General features: G+C 43.0%; 1 protein-coding gene across 1 annotated transcript; it reads left to right on the top strand.

Annotated features, from left to right (window-relative positions):
• The first annotated feature begins 1,841 nt into the window (after nucleotides 1-1,841).
• Nucleotides 1,842-13,412, top strand: LOC127208301 (zinc finger protein 39-like). Its single transcript, XM_051167703.1, has 4 exons — nucleotides 1,842-2,035; nucleotides 6,054-6,180; nucleotides 9,712-9,801; nucleotides 11,567-13,412. Exons 1-4 carry the CDS (start codon nucleotides 1,934-1,936, stop codon nucleotides 13,324-13,326), a joined length of 2,079 nt encoding a protein of 692 aa, XP_051023660.1. The 5' UTR covers nucleotides 1,842-1,933; the 3' UTR covers nucleotides 13,327-13,412.
• Nucleotides 13,413-15,431: the final 2,019 nt, after the last annotated feature.

Below are 15,431 nucleotides of genomic sequence, written 5' to 3'. Positions count from 1 at the left end.
CTGAGCTCACGGCCTCTGTTGCCCTCGCTCTTAACGTGGTTGAGCCTCCGCACTTCCTCACACTGCAGGGGGACTTGTCCTCAGCCGCACCTCAGTCTCCCCTTGGTCCAGACCTCGGTGCCACAACTGCTGTGTCTGGTGTCCCGTTGTCTAGCAGTGTCAGCCCTAAGTGCTAGAGCAGCCTGAGATGTGTGCGTGTGTGTGTGTGTGTGTGTGTGTGTGTGTGTGTGTGTGTGTGTGTGTGTGTGTGTGTGTGTGTGTGTGTGTGTGTGTGTGTGTGTGTGTGTGTGTGTGTGTGTGTGTGTGTGTGTGTTGGCCTCCCCGTCAATCAGCAAGCTTGTATGGAGAGTGTAGTGAGCCGGGACTTGCAAGTGTCTCTTTCACGCTTAATTTAGGTCCTGTGCTGTGATTATGTTTCTGCTGCCAGTGTGCCGGCCGGATGGTACGATGTACACCGTATTCCATCTTCCTAACTTTGTGAAGTGTGTGTGTGCTAGGTAGTGTTGTCTGTCAGCTTAATCGCACTGACTGTTGTCTATGTTAATAGAACACACCTCTGGCTGGGTGAGAGGCCTCCCAGAGGTGACGGTCCAATACAACAATGCAACGGTTCTGGCCCCATGAATAGATTAATCCCTTGAGTAGGACATGACACTGTATGACATGCAATACTGGGTGGTGCTGAAAAGCAGGAATTGGGACACAGTTGTAGGAAGTTAGCTACAAGGGTGGCCATGGGCCTCAGAAGAATCTGTGCAGGGCAAACCCCATTTAAAACTTCAAACTCCATTTAAAAGTCCCTAGTTCCCCTAACTTTGTAAAGTCTCAAATAGAACTAACAACAATTAGTAGAATAAATCAGAATTCCTGCGTCTTTGGTCTGTAGCTATCATTTACGTCATATCCCACGGAACTTGTAAGTTTTAAGTTGATTATTGTTGAAGGTGTCTTCTTAAGACTGTGTCCCTTGTGTCATAGTGTGTTGGTTGCTTGGTCAAGTCCTGTGTATTCCAATGCTAATGACCGGCCCCAGAGATCTGGTTGCCACCCTGAGGAGCGCATTCTCACGTACACCTGTCCTTGTGTAAAACTTGCTCTGCCTAATTTAAAATTGATTGGTTAATAAAAAAATGCTGAAGTTTGAGGTTTCGGAGACGAAAGAGAGAGAGAGAGAGAGAGAGAGAGAGAGAGAGAGAGAGAGAGAGAGAGAGAGAGAGAGAGAGAGATGGTCTGACCCAGCCCAGAAAGGACAACTTATTGGCAAGTAACTTGGATTGTGTAGCTGAGAGAATGCTAGATAGCTCAGAGGGTTGAAATGTGCCCAACTCCAATGCTTAAGCTTGTTTGTTTGTTTGTTTGTTTGTTTGAGACACCGTTTTTCTATATAGACTTGGCTGTCCTGGACTCACTTTGTACCTGCCTGGCCTCAACCTCACAGAGATCTGCCTGCCTCTGCCTCCCAGAGTGCTGGGATTACAGGCGTGTGCCACTGCACCCAGCTTGCTTTAAGCTTGTAAAAGAAATATAGTCTCTCGGTCAACTATTTTGGAAGCTAGCGGGCGGGGGAAGGGGGAGTGTTAAAGAAAACTGTTGCTTTATTAATTAGCATCTTACAATAGTGTGTAGCTTTGATGTTGTCTTACAGTTTTGCAGTTATTTTTCAGCATTTGCTTTTATGAAAGTTTTAGCAAAAGATTCGAATTGTACTCAGGGCACAGCCTTTGCCAAGCTCACAAGACAAGTCATAGTGTGACTTCCTTTGCCAGGGACTGGGGGGTACTTCTGTTGAATTTTGCTTTCGTGTGTCATTGCACCGTGTGTCCAGCACAGACGTGGCTCTTGGTTGCTCACATGACATCTTCAATGCTGTATGATTTTATAGAGGGACTTGCAGCGTGGCAGTGTGGAGAGCTCCACGAGTCAGAGTCTCAAAATGGGAAAGCAGAAGAGAAGCTACGAGAAGAGGTCAGTCACTCCCAGTCACTGGAGATGGTCCCAGCAGTACAGAGCAAGGAAACACCAGGCACCAGGAAAGGTAAATAAGAAACTATAGGAGGTAATATATGTGCATTTTATTTTTACTCTCGACCTTATCTAGAAACAGTAGAATGGAATTATATGTGTACAACGTACCCTTTTTCCAAACATGCCCTAATGTAATACACCATGGCAACCAGCAATTGAAAATCCACAAGAACGCCGGCAAGATGGGTCAGTGGGTAAAGTACTCAATCCTGGCAGTCTGAACTGAATCTGCAGGACACACATGCTGAATGGAAACAACCAAATCCCGCAAGTTGTCCTTAGACCCCCACGTGTGCTATGTGGTACAAGTGTGCACACACACTAAACTAAATACATTTTCAAAAAGCCACATGACCATTTCAGTAGATGCAGGAGACAAACTTGAGAAAACCCACCTTTTGTGATGAGAAGACACAACAGTATAGGAACATAAGGTTACATTTTACTTGATAAAATCACTATTTTTATTTCAAAAGAACAGAAATAAAGTATATTAATCATCACTGTCCTAGCAGTGGTCTTAGGACCCTGGGCAGTAGTAGTGACGAGTCATGTTAATTGGAAGAAGAGGGTCATAATTACTTGCATTTGGAGATGTGGTGACACTGTGTTCTTTAAAAATATGACTCATGAAAAGTTGAGCAAAGAAACAAAAATCAAGAGTAAAATCAACTGTGTTTCTCTACACAAAGAACAGTCCGAAAATTAAGTTGAATAATTCCGTCATTGGTACCAAAAACAAAATATTCAAAATAACTTGTTAAAAAGATGTTAATTTTTATTTATTTATTGGGTTTTTCTTTTTTTGGTTTTTTTTTTTTTGTTTTGTTTTTTAGAGACAGGGTTTCTCTGTGTAGCCTTGAGTTAAAAAAAAGAGGGAGCAAAATATTTTTCACTGCATTTTGTGAGGACATGTCAAGGCTTTATGAGCCAGGAGAGGCCTCCGCAGGAACTGAGTCATCTGGTATCTTGATCCTGTAGAACTGAGGAAATGTAGCATATGTTATGGAAGTCCAAACAGCTAATGCAGGGAGGGACTTGGACTGGGAAAAACAGAACTGTAACTAATCACACCCTGTGTTTGCCTCTTCAGTTCCTGTAAAAGCTCAGAAATCCCTTTGCCCACATCTATGAATTTGATGTTTCTTTTGGACGACTGTTAAATAGTTTATTGACTTAACAGAGAGTCAGTGTCTTTATGATATAAAATTCCACTCCATGAATATGGTACTCTCTCTTTACTTGCTTTAAAAATTTTTTTTTAAAGAACATCCTTCACCTTTTTCTTTCTTTGTGTACGTGCATACTTTCGCTGTTGAATATATGGCTGGGGCTTTAGTCCAGTGCTATTGTCATATGAATATTCTCACATGTATAGAGTTTAGTTTCTGTATGGCTTTAATTTATTGAGTTTTCTACTTGGAATACTTCACAGGAGATCTAAATGATAAGGAAATCATAATCCTCATCAACTTAGTTGGCACTTTTTTTTTTTTTTTAAGATTTATTTATTGAATGTGAGTGCTGTGTCTGCATGTACACCTGCAGGCCAGAAGAGGGCATCAGATCACATTATAGATGGTTGGGAGCCACCATGTGGTTACTGGGAATTGAACTCAGGACCTCTGGAAGAGCAGACAGTGCTCTTAACCACTGAGCCATCTCTCCAGCCCCGGTTGGCACATCTTATACAATACTGGTGCTCATATGGGGGCAGGGGTCTATGTTGATGTTTGAGTTTTGTAGACAGGGTCTTGCTCTGTAGACCAGTCTGGCCTCAAACTTGAATCCTCTGCCTGGGATTACAGTCCTAGCAAACCTTGCCTGGGAAGGCGGGGTACCCTTATCCGGCCCTCTTTCCCCTCAGCTGTTGTACTGCCTTTTAGGTTAAGAGATAAATTTTATCAGGAGAGAAAGACAGTTCTCAATTCATTTTTGCTGAGAATCTTTACATACGGCTCCTGATTTAAAAATGGCTCAGTGGTTAAGAGCACAGACTGCTGTTCCAGAAGACCTGGGTTCAATTCCCAGCATCCATGTAGCAGCTCACACCGTCTGTAACTCCAGTTATATGGTATGCAAGGCCTTCAGGCCTCTATGTGCACTGAATGCATGTGGTACACATACATACATGCAGGCAAGACACCCATATTCATAAAATTAAAAAAATGTCCTTTCCATGTCTTTAAGGATGAGAGGACCACACCCATATCCCCCAGTGGAGCAGTGAAATACACTAGGGTATTTTTTAATATTGAACTTCTCCTTATTCCTAGAAAGAGCATTTATGAATTTTTCTCAGTTCCTGTGATTTGATTCTGTTCTGTAGTCACTGGGTGTTAATGTCTCTGCAGATTCTATACTTCTGTTTTTACAATCTCTTGGGCTGTTGTCATATGACTGAGGTCCTGCTCTTAGTTAAGTCTTACTTTTCTTGTTAAAACTGTTTTTTGAATGCTAGGCCCTAGATCCAGTAGCCAGGTGGATAACCCCACATATCTGATCACAGACACTTTGAACACAGTATGTTTAGTTGGGCATGGTGGTACACATGACTATAGTCCCTGTACCCCGGAGGCAGGGGACTAAGAGTTCACGGCCAGCCTTAGCTACACAGAGTTTTGAGTCTAGCCTGTACTACATGAGACACTGTCTCAAAAACAAACTAACCAACCACATATTACATTTAAGATCAAGCTATTACCTATCATATTTATTGTCCTTCCCTTTAATTTTGATAAAATTACTTCCTACTTAGATGACCGTGTACATAACAAACAATTACCAAATTGGAGCCAATTACCAAATTGGAGCTCTGGAGGTTTTTTTTTTTTTTTTTTTTTTAACTTTTCTAGGATGAGTTTTCTATTCTCTCTTTGTATTTGCTTGTTTACTGTGGGGTCTCACTGTGTAGCTGCCCTTGGACTTAGCAGAGACCTGCCTGCCTGTCTAGAGTGCGAGACTTAAAGGTGCGCACACCGCACTTGGCTGTGGCCCTTTGATTGCTTTTTCTGTTTTTGAGACGGGAGCTCATGTAGGTCCCACCTGGCCTTAAAATAAGGGTGTGGCCTCCATTCTCTATTCTCTTTCTTTCTTTTTCTTCTTTTGGTTTTTCATGACAGGGTTTCTCTGTGTAGCCTTGGCTGTCCTGGAACTCTCGCTATAGACCAGGCTGGCCTCGAACTTAGAGTGATCCACCTGCCTTTGCCTACCAAGTGCTGGGATTAAAGGTGTGCGCCACCACTGCCGGCTCCTACTCTCTATTCTCAATGCTGTATTTCCTGCTGCAGGTAATTATGTGTCACCTGGTTTCTTCCCTCATTCGTTCTTCTTTATTTGAGATCTTAGATTTAGGAGGCAAAGGTAAGGATTACTATACATGTCCTTAAGTTGTTGGAATTAGACCAAGTTTTAGATGCAGAATCGCTGAGTTGTCCGTTACCTGAACATGTAGCTTTATCGCTCATCCCTGTTACTCCATGTGGTCCTACCTGCACTAACCCACTGTTGTCTTTCTGTGTTTGCAACTTGACTGTGCTGCTTCTGACTCATGAGAACTCTATTGTGTCAAAGAGCTAAGCCAGCTGCCAGTGCCGATAACATTACGGATGCAGAGCAGCTCACCCTGTCTGCATTGACATGTCTGTAACAGTATCTCAAGGATGTAGGTCTGCCTAAGTCTGCATTCAGACTAGATTCCAAGACACTTGTGGACAGCGTTATTCTTATTTCTTCCTGTTTTAAAAAAGTGAGTGTGTGTGTGTGTGTGTGTGTGTGTGTGTGTGTGTGTGTTACTGCAGATTGAACCCAAGGCCTTGTACATGTTTTACTGCATATAATTTATCTGTTCTTGCTAGCAACGGAAAATTTCATAGTAGCAGTCTTTTGAGTTGCTAAATTAGTACAGATGTTAAGATATTAGTGATTTTCCCCCCTCCCAAGATGCAGCTCACAAAGAGTACACTTCCTTATTCCTGTCTTCCGATAGGACCAAAACTTGGAGTTGAGGAGAAATGTTTTTATTTCAGGGCCTGGTGTCCTTTGAGGATGTGTCTGTGGACTTCACTTGGGAGGAGTGGCAGGACCTGGATGACGCTCAGAGGCAGCTCTACAGGGACGTGATGCTGGAGACCTACAGAAGCCTGGAGTCCTTGGGTGAGTGAAAGTCCACAGCAGTGTTAGAAACACTTCTCTTGTTAGACCAGTAATCATGTCTGAGGTTTATCCACACACGGCGTGCATGCATGTGTGCCAACCCACCACCAGAAATTGGCAGGCCTTTGCAGACTTATCACAGCTTTATATTGAGAACATTTAAATCCTGTATTATGAGAGGTTTCATCACTTCAGTTGTGGTCAGGCTTCTGCACAGAGACTGGAAGTCATGCCACTCTCCAGCTGTGCCCTGTATGCACTAACCATCTCCTCCCTCCCTCTCTCCCTCCCTCCCTCGTCTAGCCTCTTACCCACTCTTGCCTCTGTTTCTGTGAGCGCAACTCTGTCTTCCACATGTGACACTTGTCCTTTTGTGTCTGACTTACTTAACAATACACAGCAAAACATTCTTTAGCTCCAACCTGAGATAATTTTTGGGTTTCTTAGTGAATAATATTCCCTTATGGACAAATACCTTTTTAAATGAAAGATAAGATCTCATGTAGCCCAAGTTTACCTTTAACTCATGGTCTTTAAAATACTGATTTTTATGGCCGGGCATAGTGGTGCCCAGTTCTCAGCTTTTCAACTGATGACTGTGGTTCAAGGTCATGTCACAGTCCTTGTGCTGGGCATGATGGTGCATGTCTGTGTTCCCAGCACCCTGGAAATTGAGGAGGAAGCATTGCTTGGGCCCAGGACTTCCAGACCCACCTGGCAATGTAGGGAGGCCAAAACGGAAGTAAAATCTTTGAATTGGTGTTCAGCTTCCCCGTATTTTATTGCAGTAGTTTTGGATCTTGCATTTATGTCTTTGATATATTTTAATTAGATTTCTGAATATGGTAAGAAGTAAGAGTTCTATATTCTGTACACAAGAACATACAGTTTTTGCACCAGTTATTAAAGAGAGTTTCCTTCCTACATGTTCCCGCTGCCTCTGGTGAAAGCCAGTTGGCTGTGATGTATGGATTTGCTGTTTCTCTGTTGTTCTGATGGCCTATTTGTTACTTTCATGCCATTCCTGTGCTGTCTTACTGTGTTATTGTGTGACTTTTCCAAGAATGCTTTGAGTCTGGGGTCTTTTGTGTTCCTCTATGAAGATTAGCACTGCTAATCTTTTTTCTAGTTTTGTGAGAATGCTGTTAATACTTACATAAGGGTTTCATTGAGTTGGCCAGTCAATTTGAGTAGTGTGGACATTTTATCAATATTGAGTTTGTCTATGACAGTAAGATCTTCATTTTGGGGTACTCACTTTTTTTTTCTTATCAGTTTTTCATATACACTAGATACAGATGGTGTTTGAGTGTGTGAGTGTGTGTGTGTGTGTGTGTGTGTGTGTGTGTGTGTGTGTAAGGTTTATTAAGGCAGAGGATGGGCAGAAGACCTTCAGTTCTTGATGTCTTTGTGTTGGTCAGCTCCTCCTGCTGTGTATTTTTACCCCTTTAGATGAGCTTGTGTGTCCTTGGAGGCACTGCAGATCTGATGATGTACTCCTCTTAGGCAGAAAGTTGCACATTCCCACAGAACTTCGGCATGTTTATTGAGGCATTAGCACTCATGGCTTGTTCATCTTGCTTTCTTATACACCCTAGGACCACCTGCCCAAGTTTGGCACAGCTCATAAAGTGCTGGACCCTGTCACATCAACCACTAATCAAGAAAATTCCCCATAAGCTTCCTGACAGGTCAATTTAACGGAAATGTTCTTTCAATTGAGAGTTCTAGTCCCAGAGATCTAGCTTTTATCAAGTTGACAAAAAAAAAAAAAAAAACCCAAAACCAAAACAACAACAAAACCAAAACAAAACCCAAGCAGGACACCTTGAGACAAAGTCTCTCCCTGAACCTGAAATTTTCTGTTTTTGCTGCCTGACTGGCTAGCAAACTCCTGGGACACATTGTATGTATGTATATGTGTGTTTTATTTAAGGGATTTATTTATTTTATGTATGAGTGCTCTATCTGCATGTATACCTGCAGGCCAGAAGAGGGCATCAGATCACATTATAGATGGTAGTGAGCCACCATGTGGTTGCTGGGAAATGAACTCAGGACCTCTGGAAGAGCAGACCATACTCTTAACCACTGAGCCATCTCTCTGGCCCCCATTGTTTGGTTTTTTGAAACATGGCTTGCGCCATGTAGGTCACGCTCACCTGGAATTTGCTGTATAGTCACCTGGGCTGGCCTCCAACTCCTGAGCTTCTTGAGTCTCCTGAAGCGAAGTCTTGCAGGTATAGTCCACCATTTCTGGTTTGGTTTTCAATGTTCATTCTCTATTCTTTTTGGAATACCAGAAATACAAATGCTTAAATCAAAAGTCTTAAAGGTGTTCTTCATTTAAAGATAATTTTTTTTCCGGGTTAGAGAGATGGTTGAGCAGTTAGGAGTGCTGGCTGCTCTTGAGTAAACCATATGGCAGCTCACCAACCATCTGTAACTCTAGTCCCAGGGGCTCCATCCAGCTCTTCTTGAATCCACAGATACTGCATGCACATGGTGCATAGACATAGATGTAGGCAAACATTCATACAGCTAAAATAAAATAGATATCTTTTTCCATTTGAAAATCTGACACAGGCCATTAATCCTAGCACTTAGGAGGCAAAGGCAGGTGCGTTTGAGACTAGCCTGATCTACATAGTGAGCTCCGGGACAGCCAGAGCTTTATAGTGAGACTTTGTCTCCAAAGAGAGAGGAGGGGAGCGGGGAAAGGGAGAATGAAACAAAACAAAATCCCCCCACAGTATTCTATAAACTTCAGTCTTCTGCTTGGTCAGCTCTGTTGTTAAGGCACCCACCTTTTTGCTTTCTTTAAGTTTTTGTTGAGTCTTAGCTCCAAAATTCAGATTCCTTAAATTTAAAAAAATGTAGTGTGTGTGTGTGTGTGTGTGTGTGTGTGTGTGTGTTGCTGTGACATGCACCTAGAGATCAGAGAACAACTGGAAGGACTTCTTCCTCCACATGGGTCCTGGGGATGGAACTCAGATGTGAGGCTTGTATCTGGTGCCCTTACCTGCTGAGCAGTCTCGACACCTGGGTCATTTAGTTTATGACCACCTTTGTCTCCTACATCTCTGTGTCATCTTTCTTTTTAAATTGAGTTATATTGTGTCATTTTAAGTTTTCTTAAAATTATCCTTAGATTTCTACTTCTTTTTTATTTGTTCTTGTATCTGGGCATTAACTTGGGGCTTCAGATAGACTAGACCAAGTGTCTGTCACTGACCTGCATCCCCAACACCTTTCTTACTTTGTGTTTTGAGGCAGGGTCTTCTTAAGTTGCTCAGATAGACTCTGCACTAGCCTTCCCTCTGTTAGCCCCTCCAGCATGGGTACCACAGGCCTGCACTCGTCTCAGCCTCATTTCTTCTCAAACCATTTAGCTTAATTTACAGAAGAGTATAAACATCCCACAAAATGTTCAGATTTGTCTAGCAATCACTCATTTTCCAAAGGTGTGATCTTTCTGCAGTGTGCTTGACTTAGCATTTGGTACAGTCTTTTATTATTTCCCATCAACAGGTCACTGCATTACCAAACCTGAGGTAATCTTTAAGTTGGAGCAAGGAACTGGTCCGTGGAGAGTAGAAGTCCCAGCGCGGAGTCGGCCAGGTCAGTGGCTAAACTAAACCCCATGGACGAACAGCATAGGACGAGCAGAACCCAAGAGCAGTTTTCACTGCCAGCACTGTTCCTAGTCATACGGTCAGCTGGTGTTACACATCAGATAATTCCTGTGGACATTCTCTGGAAATCTCTTACATAACCTTTACTCTTTTTTAGTTTGATACATATTTCCTAGAGTTCACAAATTTCTTTCTTTTCTTTTTTTTTTTTTAAAAGATTTATTTATTTTATTTATTGCATATGAGTGCTTTATCTGCAGAAGAGGGTATCAGATTATATTATAGATGGCTGTGAGCCACCATGTGGTTGCTGGGAATTGAACTCAGGACCTCTGGAAGAGCAGGAGGCACTCTTAACCACTGAGCCATCTCTCCAGCCCCCCTCCCCCCCCCCTTTTCGAGACAGGGTTTCTCTGCGTAGCCTTGGCTATCCTGGACTTGCTTTGTAGAGCAGGCAGGACTCGAACTCACAGCGATCCGCCTGCCTCTGCCTCCCCAAGTGCTGGGATCACAGACATGCACCATCATGCCAAGCTTCAGTTTAGTCTTGACACTACTTTCTCCCCACCACAAATTTGGTATACCTGATAAATAGGTGGGCATAACATATACGTGTGTGTGTGTGTGTGTGTGTGTGTGTGTGTGTGTGTGTGATCGTGATCTAATTGATTTGGAAATTGACGGCTTAATCAAAACATCTATATCATACTTTTCCAGGCATTAGCCCAGGGATGGATGAGGAGATCAGAGAAAGAGGCCCAGAATCAAGTCTTGTATCTCACAGGATCAGAATCCACGAGAGTGAGGAGTACTCGGCAAAGCTAATCAGTACAGGAAGGGAAAGCTAAGCTTGGCAGGACAGGGAGTATTTCACATTGAAAGGCTGAGAGTTCTGTGTGGGTGTGGGAGTTGTCATCCACAGTCTCTTTATGAAAATACTTGGAAGACAGTAGACTTACATAGAAGATTCCTTTTTGACTGTAGAAGACAGCCTAATACAAAATGGAAACTCCCAGAAGCAGAGAGTTACAAAGTGGGATACATGTACTTTAATGTAAGTGAAGAATGACGGCACCCTGAGTCTCAGAAATACCCAGAGAAACATGTCAAAGGATGATGGGCGTGGCTTAGTTTCCTGAATGAAATCCATTAGTCCAACAGGGAAAGAGACTGGGACTTCCTGATCCCATTAGGCTCGAGGAAGTATAAAACTTATTTGATTAGGAATTTGGGGGTTGGTGTTAGCTGTATTAATGTGGGAATAAGGCCATCTTTGTTTATAAACCAACCCCTTAGGTTTCTACTGTGGTTCCTCGTGGAAACGTGAAAACTGAACACAGATATTAGACCTTCCCTAAGGCTAAACTGAATTTCTGATCAGGTGAAAGACAACCATACAAACCTCCATCTCAGATAGCTAACTGTAATTTGCCATTACAAGTCAGAAAGAAAAGGAAAGAGGGGTGACTTGTAAGAAAGACCCAGAGTGAAGGAAATAGAGAAAATAGCAGATGGAAATAAATGTACTGAAAGATACGGCTAGGCGGTAGGTGAATATTTAACTGTCTCATGTTTCAAATGAATAAGCCGTCTTAAGTCAACAAAGTGATGTGATTTTACATCATGAAGCCTAATTTATAGATTCACTGGAGACAGAGCTATATATATCATATTATTTTGAGATCATAATGGAATGAGAACGAGAAAGCTTATGTTGTGATATGAGCTTGGCTACTTCTGTTTTCTTTTAGATGTCCAGAAAGTAACTGAAGTGAATGACACCAGCCAGGGCAATGAAGAGAGACGTGTGTGGCACCTTGTGATCACCAACAGCAGCACGTCCACTGAAGAGAAAGTTAAAGCAGGAAAAACATTTAATGTGAGCTCAATCCACCTTCCCAATCTGGCTGTAAAGAACAGAAATTCTTCTGGAATGAGGCCCGCAGCGCTTATGGTACGGCGGAATGTGCCTCCCCATAATGAGCCCGATGACATGCAGACCGGAAAGGAAGGTGATGGCTCTCTCACTAGTGAGCCCCCCATAAACACAGAGCATCATGGACTGTATAACAGAGCTCTAGGTACTCGACAGCATTTTCAGTGTTTTAGGCACGAAGCGACCTACAGCACAAAGGTGCCATGGACGAATAAGAGATTTCACATTGCACGTAGTTCCAGTGAGGCTGGAGAGTCTGAGAAAGCGCCTGATGAGGTAGCTCTTGATGCCGAAGATATGAGTTGGGTCGGGGATGAAACTTTTGAATGTAGTGTTTGTAAGAAAGCATTCTGCACAAAGCTTAAGCTCACTAAACATAAGAAAATACACAAAGGGCAGAAGAAATATTACAAGTGTAGTGACTGTGAGGAAACCTTCACTAAGAAATCATACCCCCACCCCCAGAGAATACATGTAGGAGTCAGGCCCTATAGATGTAAGCAATGTGAGAAATTTTTTTATCAGAAAAATGTGCACCAGAGAGGCCCCAGGGGAGCAAAACTCTATGATACATACCAGTGTGAAGAAAGATTTAACGAGAAGCTGGATGTCAGGAGGAATCCGAGAACCTGTGCAGGTTCCAAGCCCTATGGCTGTAATATGTGTGGGAAGTCATTTTACCGGAAGTCACACCTCAGCAGGCACCAGAGGATTCACACAGGTGAGAAGCCTTATGCATGTAAAGAGTGTAAGAAGACTTTCTACCATAAGTCATCTCTCACCATACATCAGAGAACTCACACAGGGGAGAAGCCCTATGAGTGTAAAAAATGCAGGAAAACTTTCTACTGTAAGTCAGACCTGAACGTGCATCATAGAAGCCACACAGGCGAGAAGCCATATGAATGTGACAAATGTAGAAAGACCTTCTACTCTAATTCACACCTCATTATACATCAGAAAATCCACACGGGCGACAAGCCATATGAATGTGAAGAGTGCCAGAAAACATTCAACCGTAAGTCAAACCTCACTGTGCACCAGAAAACACACACAGGTGAGAAGCCTTATGAGTGTAACGTATGCGGAAAAACTTTTCACCGTAGGTCACACCTCAGCATGCATCAGGCAACTCACACCGGTGAGAGGCCCTATGGTTGTAAAGAGTGTGGGAAAGCCTTCTACCAGAAGTCGAGCCTCAGCAGGCACGAGAGAAACCACACAGGTAACAGACCATATGCATGTGAAGAATGTAGAAAAACATTCCTTCATAAGTCATCTCTCACTGTCCATCAAAGAAGCCACACAGGCTACAAACCATACTCATGTGAAGACTGTAAGAAAACCTTTTACAGTAAGTCCCATCTCACTGTGCATCAGAGGACCCACACAGGGGAGAAGCCCTATGAATGTAAGATATGTCAGAAGGCTTTTCACCAGAAATCGTACCTTAACAGGCATCAGGTAACCCATGAAAGCGAGAAACGATTTGAATGTCAAGAATGCAGAAAAACATTTTATCATAAGTCATCTCTCACTGTACATCAGAAAATCCACCTGAGGGAATGCCTCTGAGTATTATGTGAAAGCTCTTAGCGGAGACCATCAGCAGGCATCAGACAGGTCACACATTGGGGATATTCTAAAAATGTGGACAGTGTTGCTTTGAGAAGATGATTCTGTGGCACAGTTGGCATTCTTCGCTGGAACACAGGCTCCAGTGTGTGGCCTGTGGCCGTGTAGCAGCTGTACCCGAGATATGCGTATGTATGATGGCCACAGCCACGCCCACAGGAGCCTAAGTTCTCATGAGCCCCAGGCTGAGGTGAATACGAATATGGCCTGCAAGATGGCCTTGACTTGCAGGATGGACTTGTCAGAAAGTCACCTACTTAAGAGAAAACTGATTGGAGAGATCAGAGCTGTCTCAATTTTATCCCCAAATAACCTCCCCCCTTTTTAAAGGTTATTTGAGGCCTGCTCGCTCAAGCCATTGTGCGTGCAAAGCCTCCATAACAAACTCACTCAATACAATTGAGAGAACTTACGTGCTTTTTAATATTTTGAGATTTGGACACAAGGGAAACCTGTGCAGCAAATTGAGAATACTTTGATAAAGTTTCATTGAGCTTGGTTGGTTGATAGGTTTGGTTTGGGTTTTTTGAGACAGGGTCTCTCTGTATAGTGTTGGCTTTCCTGGACTCACCATGTAGACCAGGCTGGCCTTGTACTCAGAGAGTCACCTGTCTCTGCCTCCAGAGTCCTGGGATTACAAGCGTGTGCCACCGTGCCCATCTCATTGAACAATTGAAAAAAATCAAATATTGATAAGGTGTGTAAGTAACTTTGAACAAAACTTCCGTGTCAGAAGTTTGTAATGAAAACTATCAGTCTTTGTAATTTTAATATTAATTTTCAAATGGAGGCACATGTGTCAATAAATATGAATGGTATCATTGTCAGAGTACATTGTGTCTGGGAACATGTATGGTTATTGTGACTGGAGGTTGGGACTTGGTACTGGCATGCAGTACATAGGGGCCAGCCATGCTTTTTAGACAGCCTATATTGCATACAATAGTCTCTCATTTGTAGGCTTCGACCTTTTCCAAACCTATTTATTTGGGGTTCTTTAATTCTTACATCTCCCTTCCAACCCACTTACCCAAAATAGGTGAGAAAAGAGGTTAGTGGGAACAGAAGTAGACAATTTTGGACTCAGTTCCTGGGAGTGATTCCCCTGGTGTAGTTGGCAGGATTTCAGCAGACCAGCAATTGAACCAAAATCACTGCTGGAACCTGGAGCCCTGCAGCCCCGAAGCGGTCTCTGGAGCAGTCTCTCTAGGAGCGTCTCCAAGTGGAAAGATGAACAGCCAAACAATACCAAGACCCAAAAAGCCCCTGCCTCCTGTTTTGGGCTCACACACATATATCTCCTCTCAGAGTCTGTACTAAGATGTGTTTCAGCTGGCAAAAACCAAGCCCCCGCACGAGGTGGTTCGTCTTCTAGTGGATAAACATCACCTGTTCTCTCACAAGTCTCTTCCTCATCCCACACTTGGGATCAAAACAAACAACGTGTACATCCACTGCACCCATTCACTTACATATCTGGGTGTTTTATAGTAATGGAAAGTTCCTTTGGAGGGACCTAGGTTAATTATAGAAAATGTGTTTGCTTTGTATTTGTTTTGCTTTGTTAAATAGTGACTGAGGTCCAGGTGTGCCCAGTGGTAAAGTATGTGTAACATTCCTGAGACCCTGGACTCAGCCTCCCTACATACATGCATATCCTAATAACTAAAAATGCCCACATGAAATACCATTCCAGCACATGTACGTATTCTATAAAATATTTAGTATGCACTTTCCCCACTTTCTTCTACTGTAACTGTGAACGTTGCTTATTTAACTATCCCTTAAGTAAGCAAGACTTTTTCTAGTTTATGAAGTTAATATAAAGCCTGCCAGTTGACCTGATAGAAATAACTATCCACATAGAAATGAACAAGTGAACTCCTGCAAAAACCCACTCCTTAAGCCTTTCCTTCCACAAGTTAGAAGCTTATCTGGGTGGGATCTTGCCCTGGAGGAGCCCTCCTCTTTGTTCCAGTGCAGATCACATGTAGCAGGGTATGCTGTGCCTGAGGTGTGGCTGTACCCTCTGAATTAAAACTGTC

The sequence above is a fragment of the Acomys russatus genome, chromosome 25 (assembly GCF_903995435.1).
Source record: "Acomys russatus chromosome 25, mAcoRus1.1, whole genome shotgun sequence".
NCBI classification, from domain to species: Eukaryota; Metazoa; Chordata; class Mammalia; order Rodentia; family Muridae; genus Acomys; species Acomys russatus.
This window is presented reverse-complemented; position numbering and strand designations above follow the sequence as displayed.

Coding starts and splice junctions, on each gene's coding strand:
- LOC127208301 (XM_051167703.1), top strand. CDS start 1,934: ATGGGAAAGCAGAAGAGAAGCTACGAGAAGAGGTCAGTCACTCCCAGT. Junction 2,036..6,053: donor AACACCAGGCACCAGGAAAG/GTAAATAAGAAA, acceptor TTTTTATTTCAG/GGCCTGGTGTCCTTTGAGGA. Junction 6,181..9,711: donor CAGAAGCCTGGAGTCCTTGG/GTGAGTGAAAGT, acceptor TCCCATCAACAG/GTCACTGCATTACCAAACCT.